This window comes from Mustelus asterias, chromosome 13, assembly GCF_964213995.1.
Source record: "Mustelus asterias chromosome 13, sMusAst1.hap1.1, whole genome shotgun sequence".
In the NCBI taxonomy this organism is placed as follows: Eukaryota; Metazoa; Chordata; class Chondrichthyes; order Carcharhiniformes; family Triakidae; genus Mustelus; species Mustelus asterias.
The window spans coordinates 19,987,334-20,008,080 of record NC_135813.1 but is presented as its reverse complement, the minus strand read 5'-3'; the positions used below and the strand labels follow the sequence as shown (position 1 = coordinate 20,008,080).

General features: G+C 37.3%; 1 protein-coding gene across 9 annotated transcripts in view; it reads right to left on the bottom strand.

Moving 5' to 3' along the window:
* mapkap1 (MAPK associated protein 1) overlaps nucleotides 1–20,747 on the bottom strand; it is a 260,057-nt gene that overhangs the window by 106,111 nt on the left and 133,199 nt on the right. For all 9 annotated transcript variants that reach the window (XM_078226462.1, XM_078226460.1, XM_078226457.1 and 6 more), the window contains one exon: nucleotides 11,253–11,429. In XM_078226462.1, coding sequence (XP_078082588.1) covers nucleotides 11,253–11,429 — 177 coding nt within the window. The remainder of the gene's footprint in view (nucleotides 1–11,252; nucleotides 11,430–20,747) is intronic.

Here is a 20,747-nt window from a genome sequence, read left to right as displayed (position 1 = left end):
CTGCAACATAACCTTGCTGTTTTTAAACTCCATCCTTCTAGCACTAAAGGACAAAATTCCATTTGCCTTCTTAATTACCTGCTGCACCTGCAAACCAACTCTTTGTGATTCTTACACAAGGACACCCAGGTCCCTCTGCACAGCAGCATGCTGCAATTTTTTACCATTTAAATAATAGTCCATTTTGCTGTTATTCCTACCAGAATGGATGACCTCACATTTACCAACATTGTACTCCATCTGCCAGACCCTCGCCCATTCACTTAGATTATCTATGTCCCTTTGCAGACTTTCAGCGTCCTCTGCACACTTTGCTCTGCCACTCATCTTCGTGTCATCTGCGAATTTTGACACACTACACTTGGTCCCCAACTCCAAATCATCTATGTAAATTGTAAACAATTGCGGTCCTAACACTGATCCCTGAGGCACACCACTAGTCACTGATCATCAACCAGAAAAACACCCATTTACCCCCACACTTTGCTTTCTGTTGGTTAACCAATCCTCTATCCATGATAATACATTGCCCGTGACACCATGCACCTTTATCTTATGTAGCACCTTGTCAAATGCCTTCTGGAAATCCAGATACACCACATCCACAGGTTCCCCATTGTCCACTGTGCATGTAATTTTCTTAAAGAATTCCACCAAATTAGTCAAACATGACCTGCCCTTCATGAACCCATGCTGCCTCTTACCAATGGGACAATTTATATCCAGATGTCTCGCTATTTCTTCCTTGATGATAGATTCAAGCATCTTCCCCACTACAGAAGTTAAGCTAACCGGCCTATAGTTACCCGCCTTTTGTCAACCTCCTTTTTTAAACAGTGGCGTCACATTTGCTGTTTTCCAATCTGCGGGAACCATCCCAGAGTCCAGCGAATTTTGGTATTTCCCCCACCATCTCTTTTAGTACCCTGGGATGCATTCCATCAGGGCCAGGAGACTTATCAACCTTTAGCCCCATTAGCTTACCCAACATTACCTCTTTTGTGATAATAATAGTACATCCTGCTCTCCCCAAGACCGCAAGAAACTACAAAAGGTCATGAATGTAGCCCAATCCATCATGCAAACCAGCCTCCCAACCACTGACTCGGTCTACACTTGCTGCTGCCTCGGCAAAGCAGCTAGCTTTGCACCCCACGCACTCCAAACATATTCTCTTCCACCTTCTTCTGTCGGGAAAAAGATACAAAAATCTGAGGTCACGTAACAACCGACTCAAGAACAGCTTCTTCCCTGCTTCCGTCAGACTTTTGAATGGACTTGCCTTGCATTTAGTTGATTTTTCTCTACACCCTAGCTATACCTGTAACACTACGTTCTGCACTCTCTTGTTTCCTTCTCTATAAACAGTATGCTCTGTCTGTATAGCGCGCAAGAAACAATACTTTTCACTGTATGCTAATATGTGACAATAATAAATCAAATCAAAAATCAGGAATTACTTTGTTTGACTAATGAATATTTGAGAGAACCAACAGCCTTTGTTTGGATTCTTAAACTTCCTTTTCCTTCTGCTTCATTTGTGTTGCTAATTTCAGGTGGGTTTTTCAAATTCAAGCATCAGCAACACCCTCAAGGTGGAAGCGTAGCCAACAATATTGCAAGCTTCCAACAGAATCTGAACAACATACCACCACCAGATTAAACCAATAGGAGAAACTCTGAGTGAACAGCACATTCACAACCAGCTTGCTGCGCGTTAGCAAAAGGATCCTTTCATTTTGCCAATCTGTTGGGCTAGTTTACCATGGTCAAATCCTTCCCACCAAGCAGCCGGCTGAGAGCTGTCAAACAAATCATACATTACACTCTGTCACTGAATGTATGCTGCACCACAGCCATCATTTACATCAAGATCTGGAGCTGATCCCAGACTGCTCATTGCAGACAGGTTTACAAGCCAAACCACTATCAGAATTCTCCTTTCCACAGTTACACAGGCATTTGGAGACATTTATTTTTAAACTTTTGCTCTACGTTAGCTGTGTAGAATTCAAAAACACAATCAATTTAAATGTTGCTAAGTTATAAATCTTTCTGTACAATTAACTTCTAAAAGAAATCTTGACACAAGAAATGGAAACAAAACCTGTAGAAACCACAAACTATTTCTAAATACAGTAGTGAACCTCAATACAAAAGCTGCAGATTTGAATGATCAAGTAAATCAAACTCGTGCAGATGATAAACTTTCAGCTTTCTATATTGTCCATCAAATGTGAAAACGATACTATCCTAAAACAAAAGAAACCCGCAAATTAAAAGTTGAAAAGGCATAAAACGACTTATAATACATCTTGAGGCAAACACAACTGTGAAAATATAAGTTTTTGCACTAATCAACATTGTACGATTTTCTCTGTAACAATTCACAAATCACTATTGTAAAAATATTGTTGTAATATTAGAATATAGAGTAGCTGATAGCTCATTTTCCTCTAGTCTATCTGAAGAATTGTGCAACCACCACCCTGCCTAACAAAATGAAATGCCCATTTTGCCTTTCAAGTAATGGTGTCAGAAAATTTTTACAATATCCTTTGTTTAAAGTTACATTAATTTATATTTTAAACTTACATCAGGTAATATCTGGAAATAATAACACTGCTGCAACAAAGCAGTTTTTAAAGAAATGCTTCAGCTAATGCACATTATTTCTTACTTTTTCATTACACAGAAATCTAATATTGTCAAGTGAAAATGAGGCTGTAATCCAAACATAAGGTTCAGATAACTCACTTGACAAAAGTTTTGTTTGCTGAGATTATGAGATCATCAGAGCCTCCTAATTTGATTACTTATGGGTTCTCGCCATTGTTTTATGGATTATAACATCCCTAATTGCAAATACTTCCCGCCAACTGATGAGCAACATTGGATGACAGGAACATTTTCAGCATCAAGGCTCTTGCACTGGATATTTGTCATGATCCTATTATTCAAGGCTACTTGCATTAATACTTATAATACATGCACAGATGATCACAGGTTGGGTTGCAACTGATTACAGATGATTGCAGAAGTTATGTTACAATGATTGAAGACCCATGTGGTTCCTCTCATGATGGAAATAACAGTTTATTCAAGTTGCACAGGCATACGAATATATCTGTCTCTATAAACAAAGTAACATGAATTCTAGTATAGTGTCTTGGAATCCTAACATACTGTTCACGAAACAAAAGATGGTTGGTTAAAATATGAAAGCTCTTGATTTCAGCCATGTTGCTACAAAAAAGTTCTAAGCAAACATCGGCAGCTACAGTTGATCCATCATTGATACCAGGGGGGAAAAAATGACTAAACATTGGGTTCGGAGTTTGACATGAATTCAGAGTAGGGCAAATATATGACATTTGTATTTATATTTAAAATATCAAATCTCTCAGACCTATCAGATACACAAAATTACTCTGAACAGCAGTAACTGGGCAGTAAATGTGGATTCTCTTGACACAGCTACTCCTACACAAAACAGCGAGGTGAATATTTTGCTTTTGGTAGCAATTGAGGAAGGAATAACTTGTGGCTTTTCTTTGAATAGTGCCATGTAATGTTTTAATACCACCCAAGGCACTGAAATAGACAAATATGCCTTGACTGAAATAGACAGTGCAGCAGCATCAGCCTAGGTTATAGGCTCAAATGCAAACAGGCAGGTTTCACCTTCGAGTGAAATGCTATTTCAGTACCTAACTGAGGCCCTGATATCAACACTGCTCCAGTGGATCCATGTTGAAGGGATCCCCATCAGTGGATCTATGCAACTGACCTCAGGAGAAGAAATATTCCTCATTAGTAACTTTTCTACACTGAACAACATCTTTGACAATGGACTTGAATATTTAAATAATGTTTTATTTTCACAGGTTTATATTACTTATTTTCATCTGTGGGGTTATGTAAGGATCAGTTAAGTGGTCAAGACTAAAAAAAAAGTTTCTGTTCACATTGTTTTGGATGTTGTTGTGGGCCCTTGTTAGGGAGGCAGGGTCATGTGGGCCTTCTGTGCAGTATCAATCCTGTGCACCCATTCTATTTTTTTGGTTTATTAGATATAAAAGTGCCTTCCTGATCTTAGAAGAACAGCCTGGGCACACCAGTAAATTCCACACCAAAAGATATGACCCCAGTTAAAAGCTTCCAGGAGACAGGACTAAAATAGGCAAAAAAAGCACTGCTTATCTTCTAAGGGCATTACTGACAAATTGTATGGTGCAGGAATAAAGAATTACCTTGTGTATTTTTTCATTAGACTTTTCTTTTGTAACCGAATACATAAATCCATTGTGGCACAATGTTATATGTATCATCTTGCTACACCTGCAGACGTTTCATAAAGGCTGCCATGTCTCTGCAGTCAGAAATGATAAGTGAACCACCCGTGAATGTTAATGATAGTGATCATTCTGAGGTAACTGTGCTCTCCATCTTCCTCTACAGCTTCAGCAGCAGATCCAGGGTGGCAGGGTTTATTGGAGTAAAATGAAAATAACATTCAAGGAAATTGCCACAAAATGCAACAGCAAAGTTATGATTATGAAAGCAAACATGAAAGGTACAATGCTGTTATCATTAAAAAAACAGAAAATATGCTGCCATCTGTTCAAATTAACAGCAAATTATGTAAATGAAATGTACAATGGTAAGTGGTAATCTGTCAAACTATAAACTTCAAATATCTCCTGTATTTGTTTTCTTAAAATCATTGCAAAACTAAACAACTTATAAAATTAAATTCCATGTTTAGTTTACTGAAGATGTGATGAAGCTTGTTTAGCATCTTGGAACACAACCTTTGAATCATTTACTATTTGCAAGTGAAGTCTGGATTGAAGCAGCAGAAGTGCAACCAAATGGAACTTTAAAGATCAGCGTTACAAGGTTGTGAAACTTTCAGTCAAAACCCACTTACCTTCGGTTTATCTCATCCTTTATGGAACCTCACTATCTTTTGCGCATATATATACACCCCTGGCTGTGACGTGCTTTAGAACATTGTAGGCAATATACAAATGCAAGCTTTTCTTTATTAATCTGCCATCTAGCGAGAATATAGCTTGATGAGTACAGGGTACAAAGGGATGACTGTGATTATGGGTTGGGGAATTTAAAGAGAGAGAGAAAGGTGAAGGGAGGAGAAGAATAGAGATAGAATGATGAGTTGAAGTGGAAGTTGAAATCACTGAGAATGAGGAGTTGTTCAGTGAGGCGGCTGAGCAACATGGCAGCCAACGAGATTTAAAGATTGGGAGATTCATACAGGAAAAAACGAAGAGGTGGATAAATTTAAGGGAGTGAATTCAAGGTTAAATCTTATATAGAACGAAATAAATAGAGGGAACAAAAGATTGGATTGAGAGAGAGAGAGAAACCATTTTCACATTAAAAAATGTGTCAATTTTAGTCTCCCAAAAAATTCAAAAGATGAAGGGAAGAGTTCCCCACTTGTAACATTTGACTTGGCAGTGCAAGGTATAGAATCCCTACAGTATAGAAAGGAGGTCATTCGGCCCATCGAGCCTGCACCAGTAACAATCTCCCTGTGGCAAGTACAATAGGCAATTAATAGGTTAATATATCAAATTCCTAAAACAAAAGTGGAGAGGCTCAGGGCGAGATATCATATTTGAGAAGCAATTAATTCAGATAGCAACTCTGGATATTCACATTTAACAACTGCTCCTTGACTGAAGCTGCTGCACTATTTGTCCCTAAGAGAGAATCTATGCAGGTACAAGTTTTATACGTTCAAAACGGAATGTACACACTCTATCACAATGATAAGCAACTTAACCAGGTTCAAGATGGCAAGAATCAAGGCTTGGGCATCCCCAACTGTTTGTAATAATAGCCAGCTAAACATATTCAGAACATTGACATGCTTTTGGCCGTTTTTCCAGGCAGGACCACCATACTCATTAGTGCATTGGCTTGTGGTAAAGTGGGAATAATCTCAACCCAAGTAACATGTTTATCATCCAGGTTACCTGAACAAATTAAACTGGCCCGCCAAATATAAATACAGCCCCAGAATAAGATGATTCTGCCTGGTGAAGGCATCAGATTGGATTGTCAGCCAGATAGAATTAATTCAGTTCCAATTTTCCATCTTGTTGCCATTGCCACCTCAAAGACAAATTGCCTAACCAATCCCACATGAACTAAAAGCATTCTTAGAATGCCCATTCATTAGTGAACTGTTGTAGAAGTGACTGGGGGGGGGGGGGGGGGGGGGGGGTCTTCAGAATTTTCTGTTTGGATCTTGGATTCAGAGACTCATTGGACATGATTCAAAAATATATACCAGTTTACAGATATATTGCATCACTAATCAGTTTTACAAGATAGTTATTAATCACTAAATTAAGCTGGTTTTCATACACCTTACATAAAGATTATATTAAGAATACAGGCAAACTAAATTCTTAACTTATGTGTCTTCAAAAATTACTGGCATCATTTTTGTGATATAAACTACTCACTAGAACAAATATGGGTGAGATATTCTTGCTCTGTTCAGTACTAATTATATTTTCAATCTTCTACACATGCTTATAAAAGGCCAAACATTTTACTTTAGGCCAGAAGTACAAGTGTAAAACCCTATTTTGACTTAAAAAGTGATCCAATTAAGTTTTAAGTTAACAGGATCTAATCACAGCAGTTACTCATTTCTATAGTATTTAAGCTAACTCTGCTCATGCTCCCAGGAATATATTAGAGTCAATGCCACTTCCAGTCAGCATTGCAATTACTATGGAAAATGTGGTTAGAACAAGCTGTTTTAAATAATAAGATGAAAGTAGAAAAGCACATTTCACCAGGAAAATCTAGACTTGATTCAACCCATTTGCCTCTGCAAAATGACTACTTTCAAACAGAGCACTCAAAACACTAATGATGGCATTCAGGAGCCAAAGTAACTGCCCTCAGACTGTTCCTTAAAACACTGCTACATTACTTTGCCAAAGTCCACAGAAGTTGCCAAATTTGGTCATGCCTGCTTAGCTTGCTCAACTGATTGTGCCAGAAAAGAAAATAAGACACAGATGTATTTGAGTTCTTTGTGGTGCCAGTAAAGGACAGTTAATGACTTTATCCCAACCCTCCCCTCCAGCTGGGCACAGGTGGAGGATAATGAGGGCTCTCTCTCTATTCAAACTCAATTATTTACCAGTCATGATAACCAACATCTTGCACAGACAACCACATTAAGTTAGGCATCAAATACACACCAACAACTATTTCTGCTGACAACTACTGAGCTTTGCTTATAAACTGAAGTGTGTAATAGTTTTAATTAGCACAAATTTAACCAACCCATTTTCCCCAATGGCTTCTATACTTCCTACTGACATGAAATAACAAATACAGTCTGACTTAATTGTTTACATTGTTTCACTTAACTCCTCCTTTCCCACTTGTATTCGTAAAGTAGACAAATTCTGACACCTCATTTTAGTCCTCACATACTAATTTGAAGTATGATGATGCGTACAGCTCTGGCAGTTTAGGGATAAGAGAAAATAGATTCTGCTGAGAGAAATAAATATAATTTTGAACTATACAGTTGCTAAGGAAACTCACAAGAGGAAAATAGAATGATGCAAAAAGGCATGGAAGCCACCCAAGAACAATTTGGAAGTGTAAAAAAAGAAAATTGCATCTTTAGCTGAACAATGTATATCTGTTGGTTGACAAAGATCTAGCGTGTTTTGCTTCATGATTAGATTTCTAAATATTCAACACATTAATCTAATGTCCTCCATAATTGTATACTAATTACTATTTACATTTTATTCAGCCTTGTATATAGATAATGACACAACACATCATCAGCTGAAATCTGAAATAAAATGGAAAGTTCTGGAAATACTCAGCAGGTCTGGCGCATCTGTGAAGAGAGAAACAGAGTTAACTTTACAAATCAAATATGACTTCTTCAGAACATTTGAAGGATCAGATTTTGACTTGAAACACTAACTTGTTTCTCTCTCCCCAGATGCTGCCAGACGTGCTGAGTAATCCCAGCACTCTCTGGTTTCATTTCAGATTTTCAGCATCCATAATACTTTGCTTTCATACAAGTTGAAATCTACACATCCAATGACCTCATGCTTTAAATAAATGCCTGGCTCCAGAATAGCTGAACTGAAACTGAAATCAACAAACTAGGTCGCTGCTTGCACAACTTAATATACTATGGAGCATTTAGTCTAGAGGAGCGAGCATTCTTGATTTTAAATCTGTTTAATATTTTGTGATCAGAGTTAAAATTTGGTAGGGTGCAATAGAATACAAATTTAACAACATTACAGGAGTTGGATACTTCAAAGAAAATTAACAGGGTAAGTATCATCCAAGATAAATAAATCACATATTTGATCTGGTCTTTCAGAATGAAACTACCCATTAGACCTAATGAGCTCTAAAGGGTAAGGTTGGCGCATATTCAAATCAGTGCTCGTAATCTTTTTGTTTCCCATCATGCACACACATACTGATTTACCAACATAGTGTTTCAAAATTTATAACTAAAATATATGTTTTGAAACAAAGCATTAAACATGCAAAGCAAGACCCATCAATTCCTGAAGTGCACATTAAGCAACAACTTTCTCTTATGCCTGATCACAATGCTTTCCCAAGAATCAGGCATCATTAATATAATTTGCCAATAAAAAACCCTTTCAAAGACCACATAATTTCACTGGCATCCACTTCTCTCTTTGCCCACGTTCCTTACTGAGTATCAAACTACAGGCGAGGACGATTTTCTGTCAGCACCCCTTGAACTACAATGCTGAAAGTCAACAGGAACCATAGCCAAATTAGTTCAACTATTAGTTTTTTCCTTTGAGAAAACCATGGTAAAAACAAAAATAAATTGGGCTAATTGAATTGAATATGCAGTTTCTGAGCCTTATTCTTGTCATACATAACTTTAAAAACTGAATCAGATTTATGGAATACATATTGTGCATTTAACTATAGTGTAAATATAGAATATGCAGACTTGAAGAGAAAAGTGACCAGATTCCAACATGGGAATCAATTCTGATAACTGGAAGTTAAGTTTAGAAAAGCGAGTTGCACTTTACATCCTTCCAAGTCCTGAGATTTATGTGCACACAAGTTTTATCAGTACAACTCTGATGCCATTTTGAGAGGTTTCATCTCCAGTATAGCAATCAAATATCGTCAGGCAAGTGTGAGCAGTTATTATTTTCCCCAATTTTTTGTGGGAATGTTGCTGAGCCTCTTACAGATTAAACAACGTCTGCGACAAGTTTTGATCCCAGTGCTACAGTAAGATTGAAAGCATTTCTTTCATATTTCCAGCCACTGTATTTTGCCACATTTTAAGTTAATCTTTATTTTTGCAATCTTAATTTCAAATTAAAGATCAAAAAGACTAAACTATGTGTCATTACAAAAGAATAGGATGTGCATTTGCACATTATTGCCCAAATTTTAACATTTATAGAAAAGTTCTTTTTCCAGACAGAGTCCGCTGCCAAAAAGGAAACCATGTCAGTTTTACTTGTACTAAATCTATGTTAAGTCCAAATGTAAAATATCTGACTGGATCAACAATCTGGATTTAGAATAACAAACCATTGTAATACTCTAAAAATGTAAAGGGCAAGATCTGCAATTGGCATGCAGCCAGATCAAATACCATACACAGTAAAAGGTAATAACAAAGCACTTTGGCTTATAAAAAGATTTTGCAGCTGCAGTATCTAATTTCTCAAAGGAAAGCAAAAACCAATAACACTTGTGCAGCAAAAAAGTATTTCAGCAAGGCATGTTTAGTTAATTCCAAGGGTATTAAGTTAATAAATTGATGAACAGATACATTCACCCTAAAGCACCTCCCTATTTGCACGTCATTTAGTTGCAAACAAACTTATAATTGCTATTTTCAACATTATTAATGCTGTACTGGGATTTAACTAGCCTTTCAGGTATTATTAAATAATCAGTTTCAAGTTTGTTGAAATTTCAGAGTAATTTTCCTCTTTTTTCTCTTTTTAAACTAACTCCATATAATTTGTGTCTGGTGGTTTTGCAGGTTTTGAATGCCCTAAATGTGTTCAGTATCTCTACACTAAAAATGCAGAAAAAAGTTAGCTATGGATACAGGTAGTTCCCTGCTCTCAAAGGATTTTACTTAACAGATTTGTTTTCTGTGACTATACTCAAAGGCAAAATAAATCAGTATTACAAAACAACAAGCAAGATTAACTTTCCCATCAGCGCTTCAGAATATGATCAGGATGCCATTTAGTTATAGTGGTTAAAGGCAATTGTATAAACATGTTGACATTTGTACTAAGTTATATGTATTTCAGATTTTGTCACAGAAAGTCACATGGGCAGGGGAAAAGAGCAGCTCTAACTAAAATAAGCTAATATAATCTAGAATACATTTTCTTCAATCTTAACGATAGAATTATGTCAAGAGAGGGTTAATTACATAGCAATGATATTTTGCGAGTGTCTGTTACTCTTACTTTGCCAATTTATTTAACTTGCACTGCAGTTTTTTATTACATGTATAACATCAACAGTGTAGTTCTAACCAATGTAGTCCAAAGACATAATTGAGAATTAAAACTGGCATGAATACTTGGGTCGTACTTTTACAGAATTACCAAAAATGTGGACAATTATATTCAAACACAGAAAACACTGTTTAGTTTTGTGATTGTAACTGGGGGGGGGGTCAAATCAGAAGGATCATTTTAAAATATTTAAGCCATGACTACAGATATTTGTACAGTTATTTGCTATCATTGAGCGGGAACTGCAGAGACCCTTACGAGAATTCTCCAGTATTTCAGGAAATAACAAAAATGGTAAAAATAAACACCAAGGAAACCTATGTAATTATGATTCATAGCAAAATAACACACACATCAGTCTTACATGAAATGTCAACCCCAGATTATATGGTTTAAAAAATAAGACATTTTGTGCTGCTGTTTTTACATTGGCTTATTTTGATCAAGTTGAGAAATTTGCACAGCTGAGAAAAAGGATATTCTATTAATTAGTGCTACATCTAAAAACAAGATTTCCCACATGGTAGAACAGTCAACTTGTTAAAACTTATCAAACCTATCAAAATATATTTGCATACTGCAATATTTTGTTAACAAATACAGTGCGACATAATGAAGGGCAGGTCCAAATAGAGAAGGTTAATTTTTTTTAAAACTTACATCCGAACAAAGAGAGACTGTTTCGCTGCCAGCCCAGGCGGTGAGTACTTCTCAACTAGTGCCAATGTACTGAAGCCGAACTTGTGAATAGGCTCATTGGAATCTAATGGTGGAAAATCTCCATCGACTTCCCCATCGTCCTCAGCAATATGAAGACAGTAGACATCCACATTTTCACTGCAGTAAAGAAATAGCAAGCACATATGAAAAAGTCGAATCGACAAATGGTCAAGTAACTGCAGTGGTCTAGGTCTGGCTGCAGTAACCTCCTGCTGACGAAGGAAAGCCTGATTGGGCAGAGGATGCACTATGCAGCAAAACAAGTACTAGAAAATGCTTTCTTTTTAAATATGAAACAAACTAATTTGTTTTTAAAGAGAAGAACACTTAAAATAAATAAATGCACCATTTAGTAGCTTACGTTTTAACACATTAACCTCATACTAATGTTTGTAAGCAAAGCGCAGCCTTTGGCAGAAAGCAAAGGAAAACCCACCATGCAACTAGTATTTTTGCCAACATATCCCTTGGCGTTATTCCCACTCTTGTCTAAGCAAACTGCATCATGCCTCAGTTCTGAATTGCAAGAATGCAAAAATAAGAAAGCGCAATGTTCAGCAGAGCCAGATTATTTTTAAATATTTAAATCAATGTAACCATGAAGGTAATACTTCCAAAATAGATCAGATTCATATTTAATAGTCAGCTAGTATCCTATTTTCAAGACTAATGAACATTTACATTCTTTGGGCACTCAAGAGTACAGCAGGCAACTGGAACACATGAGCTTATAGAAACATGTTAACTGATAAGACACACTTGAGCTAGAAGACGGACTTTGAATGCTCTGGCTGGTGGTACCAAGTTGCAGAAGTTGCTGGATAATAAGGAAGTTGCAGTTGAGAAAGAGGGAACACAATTGCTGCAATGATAAACTTATATACCCCTATGCACCAAGTGATTCTCAAAATAAAATGTAACGTATAAAATAGGCACTGGCATAAATACACACAAGAGGATGTCGCACAGACTGCTGTTATTCCATTAAGAGTATTGAAGTCACTTTAAGTGCCACAGATAGAATCCAGATTTGCAGTTTTTAAGTGGAACTTCACAAAAATCACTGCCAATAACATTTATTTATAAATCTCAGAAACTTTGAGATGTCTTGAAATTCATTTGGTCTTCTACTATATAGTGACAACATTTCAGGGAGAGGAAACTGTCTCCCCATGTTCTTCCTAAATTACTCACTGACTTCTTCCTGCTCACACAATGCCTATCAGTTCAGAGACTGACCAACATTCCAAAGGCATTTGATTAATACACTAAGTGTCTAAACATTCAAACAGTGCAACTGGGCAACTAGATACGACTATATTCGCCACCAGATATGACTATTAATCAGAGCAAATATTTTCCCTCCATGAAATTATGCCATACTTTATATCATAAGCTTTATATCATAGTTCTATATAATTTATCTCTAATTAGCTGATATATTCTCCACTGGATTCAAGTGCCAACAAATCTATGTGCTAAAAAAAAGATCTTAAATTATTTTCATGCTTTTTGCAGTGTTTGCATTTTATAAAATGAAGACATTTTTGAAAATGAGACTAATTATTTATCATCTTAGACACATACATGCAGCACAAAACTGATAAAAAAATATATTTATCAATCTTCAATGGGGAGGCCATGAAATCATAAATAACTCTACAATAAGGATATATCGTAAACTCAGGAAGAGAATCCCACCCCCCCCCTCACCCAGAATCACTGATCTCAATCAACAGAGTCAGTTAGTATGACAAGGATGTCTTAGATGCCAGGTCATCAAATGGGAAACATTTGGTTGACATGATGGTTTATGGCACACTTTGAACTAGGGTTCCCAATTTTATCAACAGAAAGTCACTTGCAACTGATGAAATGAGAACAATTTTCAGGTATTCCAGATGTACCAATAGTACAAAAGAAAAGGTCTTATAAAACTCAATTCTTTGTCGAATTTGGAGAACGTACATTACATTACTCAATTGTAGAATAGATCAATGCATAAAATTGTTGTTGGAGCATGTATCATAATAATATATATTTTTTAAAGTTGACAGTTTCCAATTAAATAGAATACCATAATATTGTAAGTCAATTTTCATTGAGATCACATAGAAGCAAGTCCATGGTTTTCCAAAAGAAGAAAGTAATGCTGGTCAGAGCAACAACATAACTTTGAAATGCCAATGAGTGGCTCAAAAATATTTTCTGTTTTGATGGTCTATACTTTAATACCTTTACTGTAGGCCTGGTTATCCCAACAATGCATCAAGTACATTTGTATAGCACATTAGAAGCGAGTGCACTACAACCACATCACCAGATCAACATCTGTACTGATAATCAAGTGTCAGTTGCTGGTCAATAGTAGCATTTATTGCCTGAGTCAATCCTTCTCAACACCTGAGCACATAATCTAGGCCAATACATCAATGCAGCACTGAAAAAGGACCGATCTGTTGGATCTCCTTTTGAATGAGTGGAGATGGCCAAAAGCTTCAAATTTCTAGGTGTTCAGATCACCAAGAATCTGTCCTGGATCCTCCACACCGACGCTAAGTGTGTGTTAAGAAACACACACTTAAGAAAAGTTAAGAAACCTCAATGCCTCTACTTTTGCAGAAAGTCGGCATGTCCACTACGACTCTTAACAATTTCTACAGATGCACCATAGAAAGCATCCTATCCGGATGTATCACAGCCTGGTATGGTTCCTGCTCTGACCAAGATGCAAGAAACTACAAAGGGTTGTGAATGTAGCCCAGTCCATCATGCAAAACCAGCCTTCCATCCATTGACTCAGTCTACACTTCCCTCTGCCTCGGGAAAGCAGTCAGCATAATCAAGGATCCCACACACTCCGGACATACTCTCTTCCACTTTCTTTGTTGGGAAAAAGATATAAAAGTCTGAAAACACGTTCCAACAGACTCAAGAACAGCTTCTTTCCTGTCATCAGACTATTGAATAGTCCTATCATATATTAAACTGATCTTTCTCTTCACCCTATTTGTAGCTGCAACACTATATTCTGCACCCTATGATCGAAGCCCTGCAGGACAGAAAGAGGCCATTTGGCCCATCAACCCCTGCACCGACATAAATTCCACCCAGGCCCTGTCCCCATAACCCCACGTATTTACCCTGCTAATTCCCTGACACAAAGGGGCAATTTAGCATGGCCAATCCCCCTAACCTGCACATCCTTGGACTGTGGGAGGAAACTGGAGAATCTGGAGGAAACCCAGCAGACACGGGGAGAATGTGTAAACTCCACAGACAGTGACCTAAGCCAGGAAACGAACCCGGTCCCTGACACGGTGAGGCAGCAGTGCTAACCACAGTGCCACCATATCCATTCCTTCTCCCCTTTATGCATTATGAATGGTATGTTTTGCCCGTATAGTGCGCAAGAAACAATACTTTTCACTGTATCCCAATACACGTGACAATAATAAATCAAATCAAAACGTTAAGCAAAATGTCCTCTCTCACATGCATGGAAAAAAAATAATCCCATGGCACTACTTGAAGAGTAACAGGGGAATTTTCTTCACATCCTAGCCAATCTTCATTCCTGAACCATAACAGTTCATTTGTTTATTTATCTCAGTGTTTTTGGAATGTTGCTGTGCAAACTAGCTGCAGTATTTGCCTACATTGCAACAGTGACTATAAAATACAGCAGTGGTTGTGAAGCACTTCGGGGTGTCCTAAGAGTGCAAGAATCGTATAAATGCAAGTTGTTCCTTTAATAATTAAAAGTGGGATGGAGAGAACAAATGTTCTAGGATCCCAACAGACATTTAGGGCGACACGATGGCACAGTGGTTAGCACTGTTGCCTCACAGTGCCAGGGACCCAGGTTCACTTCCTGGCTCAGGTCACTGTCTGTGTGGAGTTTGCACATTCTCCCCGTGTCTACGTGGGTTTCCTCCGGGTGCTTCAGTTTCCTCCCACAGTCAAAAGATGTGCAGGTTAGGTTGACTAGCCATGCTAAATTGACCCTTAGTGTCAGGGGGAATAGCAGGGTAAATACTTGGGGTTAAGGGGATAGGGACTGGGTGGGATTGTGGTCGGTGCAGACTCAATGGGCCGAATTGCCTCCTTCTTCCCTATAGGATTCTATGATTACAAAAGTCATATATTCTAACATACAAAACAGAAGGGCATGTCAATAACTCTCGCATTTCTTTGTCACATTATTAATATCCAGAGAATCTTTACTGAGCTCCAAAGTTACAGGTTTGCTGAACTGCAATGCTGCCTATTGCTAAAGGAATACTTATGCCCATTTCCCTATACGTCAATACTGTATTCAGGTACAGGAAAGTTTAAGTTCAATTTATTAATTCATAAAATGTAATGAGGATGCATGCGAAAGTGCCATTGTAGAGTTGTGACAATACCTACAATCGAAAAGTGTGCAGTCCCTGTGTGACCAAGTGGCACAAAAGCATGAAATTCTACCACAAAGATACACAACATTTTGAGCTCATAATTTAGGTCTCAAATCAAGATGTTTATCTTGCCGTTAATATTTTGACATGGCATTATCTAACAATATTGAAGATCAGTGATGTATAAAATTGACAAAATTATAATATGTAAAAACTACAAGGCCAGAAAATTAAGATGGTGTACATTATCTTATTTGAATGCAGTAACTTGGTTGTAAAAATTTCCATCAAGCAGTTATATATTTGTTTCCATTTTTACTTGGAAGAGAGAGTAATAACTAAGACTGTTTATAAATATATCACAAACTCAGCTATATTTTTACGGCATCACAAATTTCAGAATATATTTTTTAAATAGATCTTTCAAGCTTTTCCTCTCCTCCCAATTTCCTCTGCCTTGCTGCTTACTTTTTTGTATTATCTCCACCTTTTGCCCATCTTCATTGTTCACTCTGTTATTTAACACTGAAGGAAGTATCCTCTAAAATATTGGTTTCGGTAGAAGGATCTCCTCAAATGGATTAGTAATCATAGACATGCCCATCTAAATTAAAGTACTACATTTTGATACCTGGGCAAATTTATATTCCATTAGAAAATAGCAAATGTAACTCCTTTCTTAAAAAATTTCCGGCATATAGGTCAGTTAGCCTAACATTATAGAGGAAAACTTAGAAGCCATTATTAAAGATGCTATAGCAAGTCACTTGGAAAAATTCAAGGCAATTTTTCAGCAATTTATTGGAGTTCTTTGAAGGAATCACATGTGTTGTGGATAAAGGAGAACTGGTGGATGTATTGTATTTGGATTTTCAGAAGGCATCTGATAAGGTGTCAAGGTTATTGTACAAAATAAAAACTCATGGTGTGGGGTATAACATATTGACATGGAGTGAAGACTGGCTAGCTATTAGGAAACAGAGTTGGCAAAAATTGATCTTTTCTAGTTGACAGGATGTGATAAGTGGTGTGCCACGGGGATCAGGATGGGGCCACAACTATTTACAATTTATATAAATGACTTGGATGAAGGGACTGAAGGTATGTTTGTTAAATTTGCTGATGACACAAAGGTAGGCAAGGAAATCACAAAGAGGATGCAAGGAGGCTACAAAAGGACAGTGAGGTTAAGTGAATGGGCAAAAACCTGGCAAATGGAGTATAATGGGGCAAAAATGTGTCATAGTCAATTTTGGCAAGAAGAAAAAAATAAGCTTCTCTAAATGGTGAGAGTTTGCAGAGCTCAGAGGTGCACAAGAATCTGAGTGTCCTCCTGCATTCATCGTAAAAGGCTGGTATACAGGTGTAGCAAATAGCAAGCTAATAGAATGTTATAATTAACTGTGTGAAGAATTGATTACAAAAGTAGGAAGGTTATGCTTCAGTTGTACAGGGCATTAGTGAGACCATATCTGGAATACTGTTTACAGTATTGGCCTCCTTATTTAAGGAAAGATGTAAACGTGTTCGCAGTTCAGAGAAGATTTACTAAACTAATGCCAGGAATGTGTGGGTTGTCTTATGAGGAAAGGTTGGTGAGGTTAGGTTTGTATCTGCTAGAGTTTAGAAGAGTAAGTGGCGACACAATTGAAACCTTTAAGATCCTGAGGGGTATTGACAGGGTGGATGTGGAGAGGATGCTTTTTCTTGTCGGAGAATTGATCAGGGGTCACTTTTTAAAAATAAGTGATTGCTCGTTTAAGACAAATGAGGAAAATAGTTTTCTCTCAGATGGCTGAGAGTCACTGGAACTCTCTTTCTCAAAGGATAGTGGAAGCAGAGTCTTTGAATGTTTTTAAGGGAGAGCTAGATAGATTCTTGATTGACAAGGGATGCAAGGTTATCGTGGGTAGGCAGGAATGTGGGGCTCAAGTTACAATCAGATCAGCCATTATCTTACTGAATGGTGGAGCAGGCTCGAGGGGCTAAGTGATGTTAGAAAAATCACTGTTTTGAGAAATTTTGGCCCATAAGAGAGATCACAAAGAGGTGAGTAGGCAGTACAGCAGCTGATGAAATTTAATTCAAAGAAATGTTACATGATGTGCATAGGAAGGAATTGAAATTGCTGTAGATGAACTTGAAATGGGCCTAGGAATTTCAAAAGACTTAATGCTCAGCACGTCCAACTAATAGCAGCTACAAAACAAGTAGAACATTGAACTGCATAGCTAAAATGCGAGATTGCAAGTCAGAGGAAGTCATGACTAAATTACTTGTACCGATTACACAAGGTTCTGAGTTTAGTTCTCATTGCTACCACACAAGGGAGACAATCAGGTACTGAAGGCCTTCACTGAAGATCCATAAGTTATCTAATATTAAACGTCTGTTGAGAGACTGAAGGGATCTCGGCTTTTCAAGAGGGGAATCATATACAAAGAGAAGAGGGCACTCAGCATACTCATCACACTGTTAACTCAATGTTATTACAATTACACTGCCATATTGTTCCTCGAGTTGGCCTTCCCCTGCCCACTGGATCTCAAATAGGGCAGTGAGGTCAATGTCGAATGCTTGAGCTTCCCGACAATGATAGGAGTATGTCCTTCCAGTCTGTCGCAGTTAAGAGTTGTCCCTGAGGGTCCTGATGTTCAAGGTCCCAAACTTCCACTTTAAGGGGTGGAAGATGCCTGTGCTAGAGTTATTTTGATGTGGAGTGGTCATTGCACACCAGCTACCACACAGGCTTGGCAAAGCAAGGACTCTGTCCAGTGACAAGGTGTCCAAGATGACCATGCTCCACTGTATGGGCCTAGGGCATACAAGGCCACATTCTCCTCTTGTCCTCCTTTCTCATTCCCACAGGACCCATCTCCCTGCGATTAACAAAGTACAGTGATGCCTGCTCTCCAGCAGCTTGCTCACATGGTGAAAACTGTGACAAATTCCACCATCAGCTAAGACGAGCCACAACATTCTTTAAAAAAGCCAATTCGCTCTTTCTTCCAATGTTAACAGATGCTTTAGAAAATGTCAGAATCTGGATTCACACCTGCACCAAAAACCCATCAGTTCTTCCTTAGGCCAGGCTGGAACAGCCTGAAATAGACAGAGAAGTTGGGGACAGGAGCTGCAGAAACTAGGGGTAGTTACTGTGGAGCCCATGGTTGGAATGAAAAATCCAAATCCATGAGAAATTAAAGACTTTGAGATCTGCCTAGTGAAGTTACTGGAACAGTTCTGGAAATCTAAGTGCCAGACTGGGAAACCGGGGAGAATCAAAGTTAACCCCTGGGAGGTGAGACACATGTTGGCTTGGTTCCAGAAGAAGTGAAGGAAACCCGAGAAACTGTAACTTTAGAAAAAAGGAGTTTTGGCTGAAATTAAAAGTAGAATGGGGAGCGTTCTGTTGACATGCTTATGAGATAAGGTATGTTTGTTCTTGTTCTTCTGGCAGTAAAGATTTCTCCCTTCAAAACATGATATCTTGTTGCGTGGTCTTTTCAATTATTAATTGGGAATTCAAATTTATTTTCAAAAGTTACTTATCAAGATCATAACAGGACACAAGGCCTTGGAATGATTCAAGAAACAACTGAATGCTGAAATGGGGAGTGGGGATGCTTGGCGACTTCTTTTAAGAGATTTCTGGATGTATTAATTAAAATTGCCAGGCCAATTACCTTTCCTCAATGGTAAAGTGTTGCGAATTTAAATTAAGTCCAGAAACTTAGACATGGGAATTACCACTTGCTGCATTTTTCTATGTTAAGTGCAATTATATAAATACAAGTTATTGCCATTGTTAATGGATTTTCTATTAACACTAGATTAACAACAATGCATTTTAGAAGCATAGCCAACCTGAGGTACAAAAATCATAATTATCTAAGTCCTTATCCAACTTGAGGTGGTGTGTCGGTAACAGAAATACCTCAAGTGTTCTAGTACTCTGACAATGAAGATCAGGAAATATTCATTTGTTTCTAATAATATGAAGTGATGCCTGTAAAAATGAATACAGGAGTTTGCTGACAAAATTTAAGTGAACCAAACAAATCTCTGGTTTGGACAACTGTTCCACTGAGGCTAACAAGCTTTAGATCTATAATCTATCCACAGATACACACATTATAAATTGAATTATCAATTTAAAAAAGTCATTTCTTACTCACGAGGAATATTAGCATTACACTTGGTTTTCAAAAAAATTCCAAGATCATATTAAAATTACATCTCTAAAATATGATATATTTTATTTGCTGTTCATTTTACACAGCCCAGATCAAAAAATTGGACTGTAGGTATCAATATAGTTAGGAATATAGCATCTCAAAAGGCATCATTACATGATTTTTTTCTTGCTTAAGCAATATAATTGAAATTATGAATTAACCAATATTCAGGGCTGTATGTATTTGCCATTCCTTCAGAGGATTTTATAAAAAATGGCATGACTGGTTTGCCAGCAAAAATGTTATGAAGGTATAAAATATTACATAGTTATTCATGTGTCAGTATGCCTCTAAAATGTGTGGTTTGAATCTGGAATTTTAATTAAATGATTGATTTCTCAATTAATTAATTACAAAGTGCTTGCTAATTGTTTAATTGGTCATTTGATCTATAGATCATTTATGAATAAATTGAGCTGATTTACAAAGTTTATTGATTTGACTTGACAATGAATTATTGAACTGACTAACTGATTTGCAATTTCACCAATTAATTCACAAATTTCCACATAAAACTGTTCAAATATGACATTTTAAATACAGAATATAAACTGATATAAGACCAGTTGTCATGACTCAGTTCTCTATTAAATAAAACAGGTAATGACACAGCATTAATAATAATGTAACCTGCATTTTTCTAAGAGAATGACTAATAAGATTGTAAGTAAATGGCAAGACTGGAACCAAAAAAAAAATTAATAATTAAACAGCAACCATAGAAACAATGCACCTCCTCTTGCTCAACAAGGCTTCTTTGTGTAAAGGGATTATTTCTTGCCACACAGTTCTGAGGA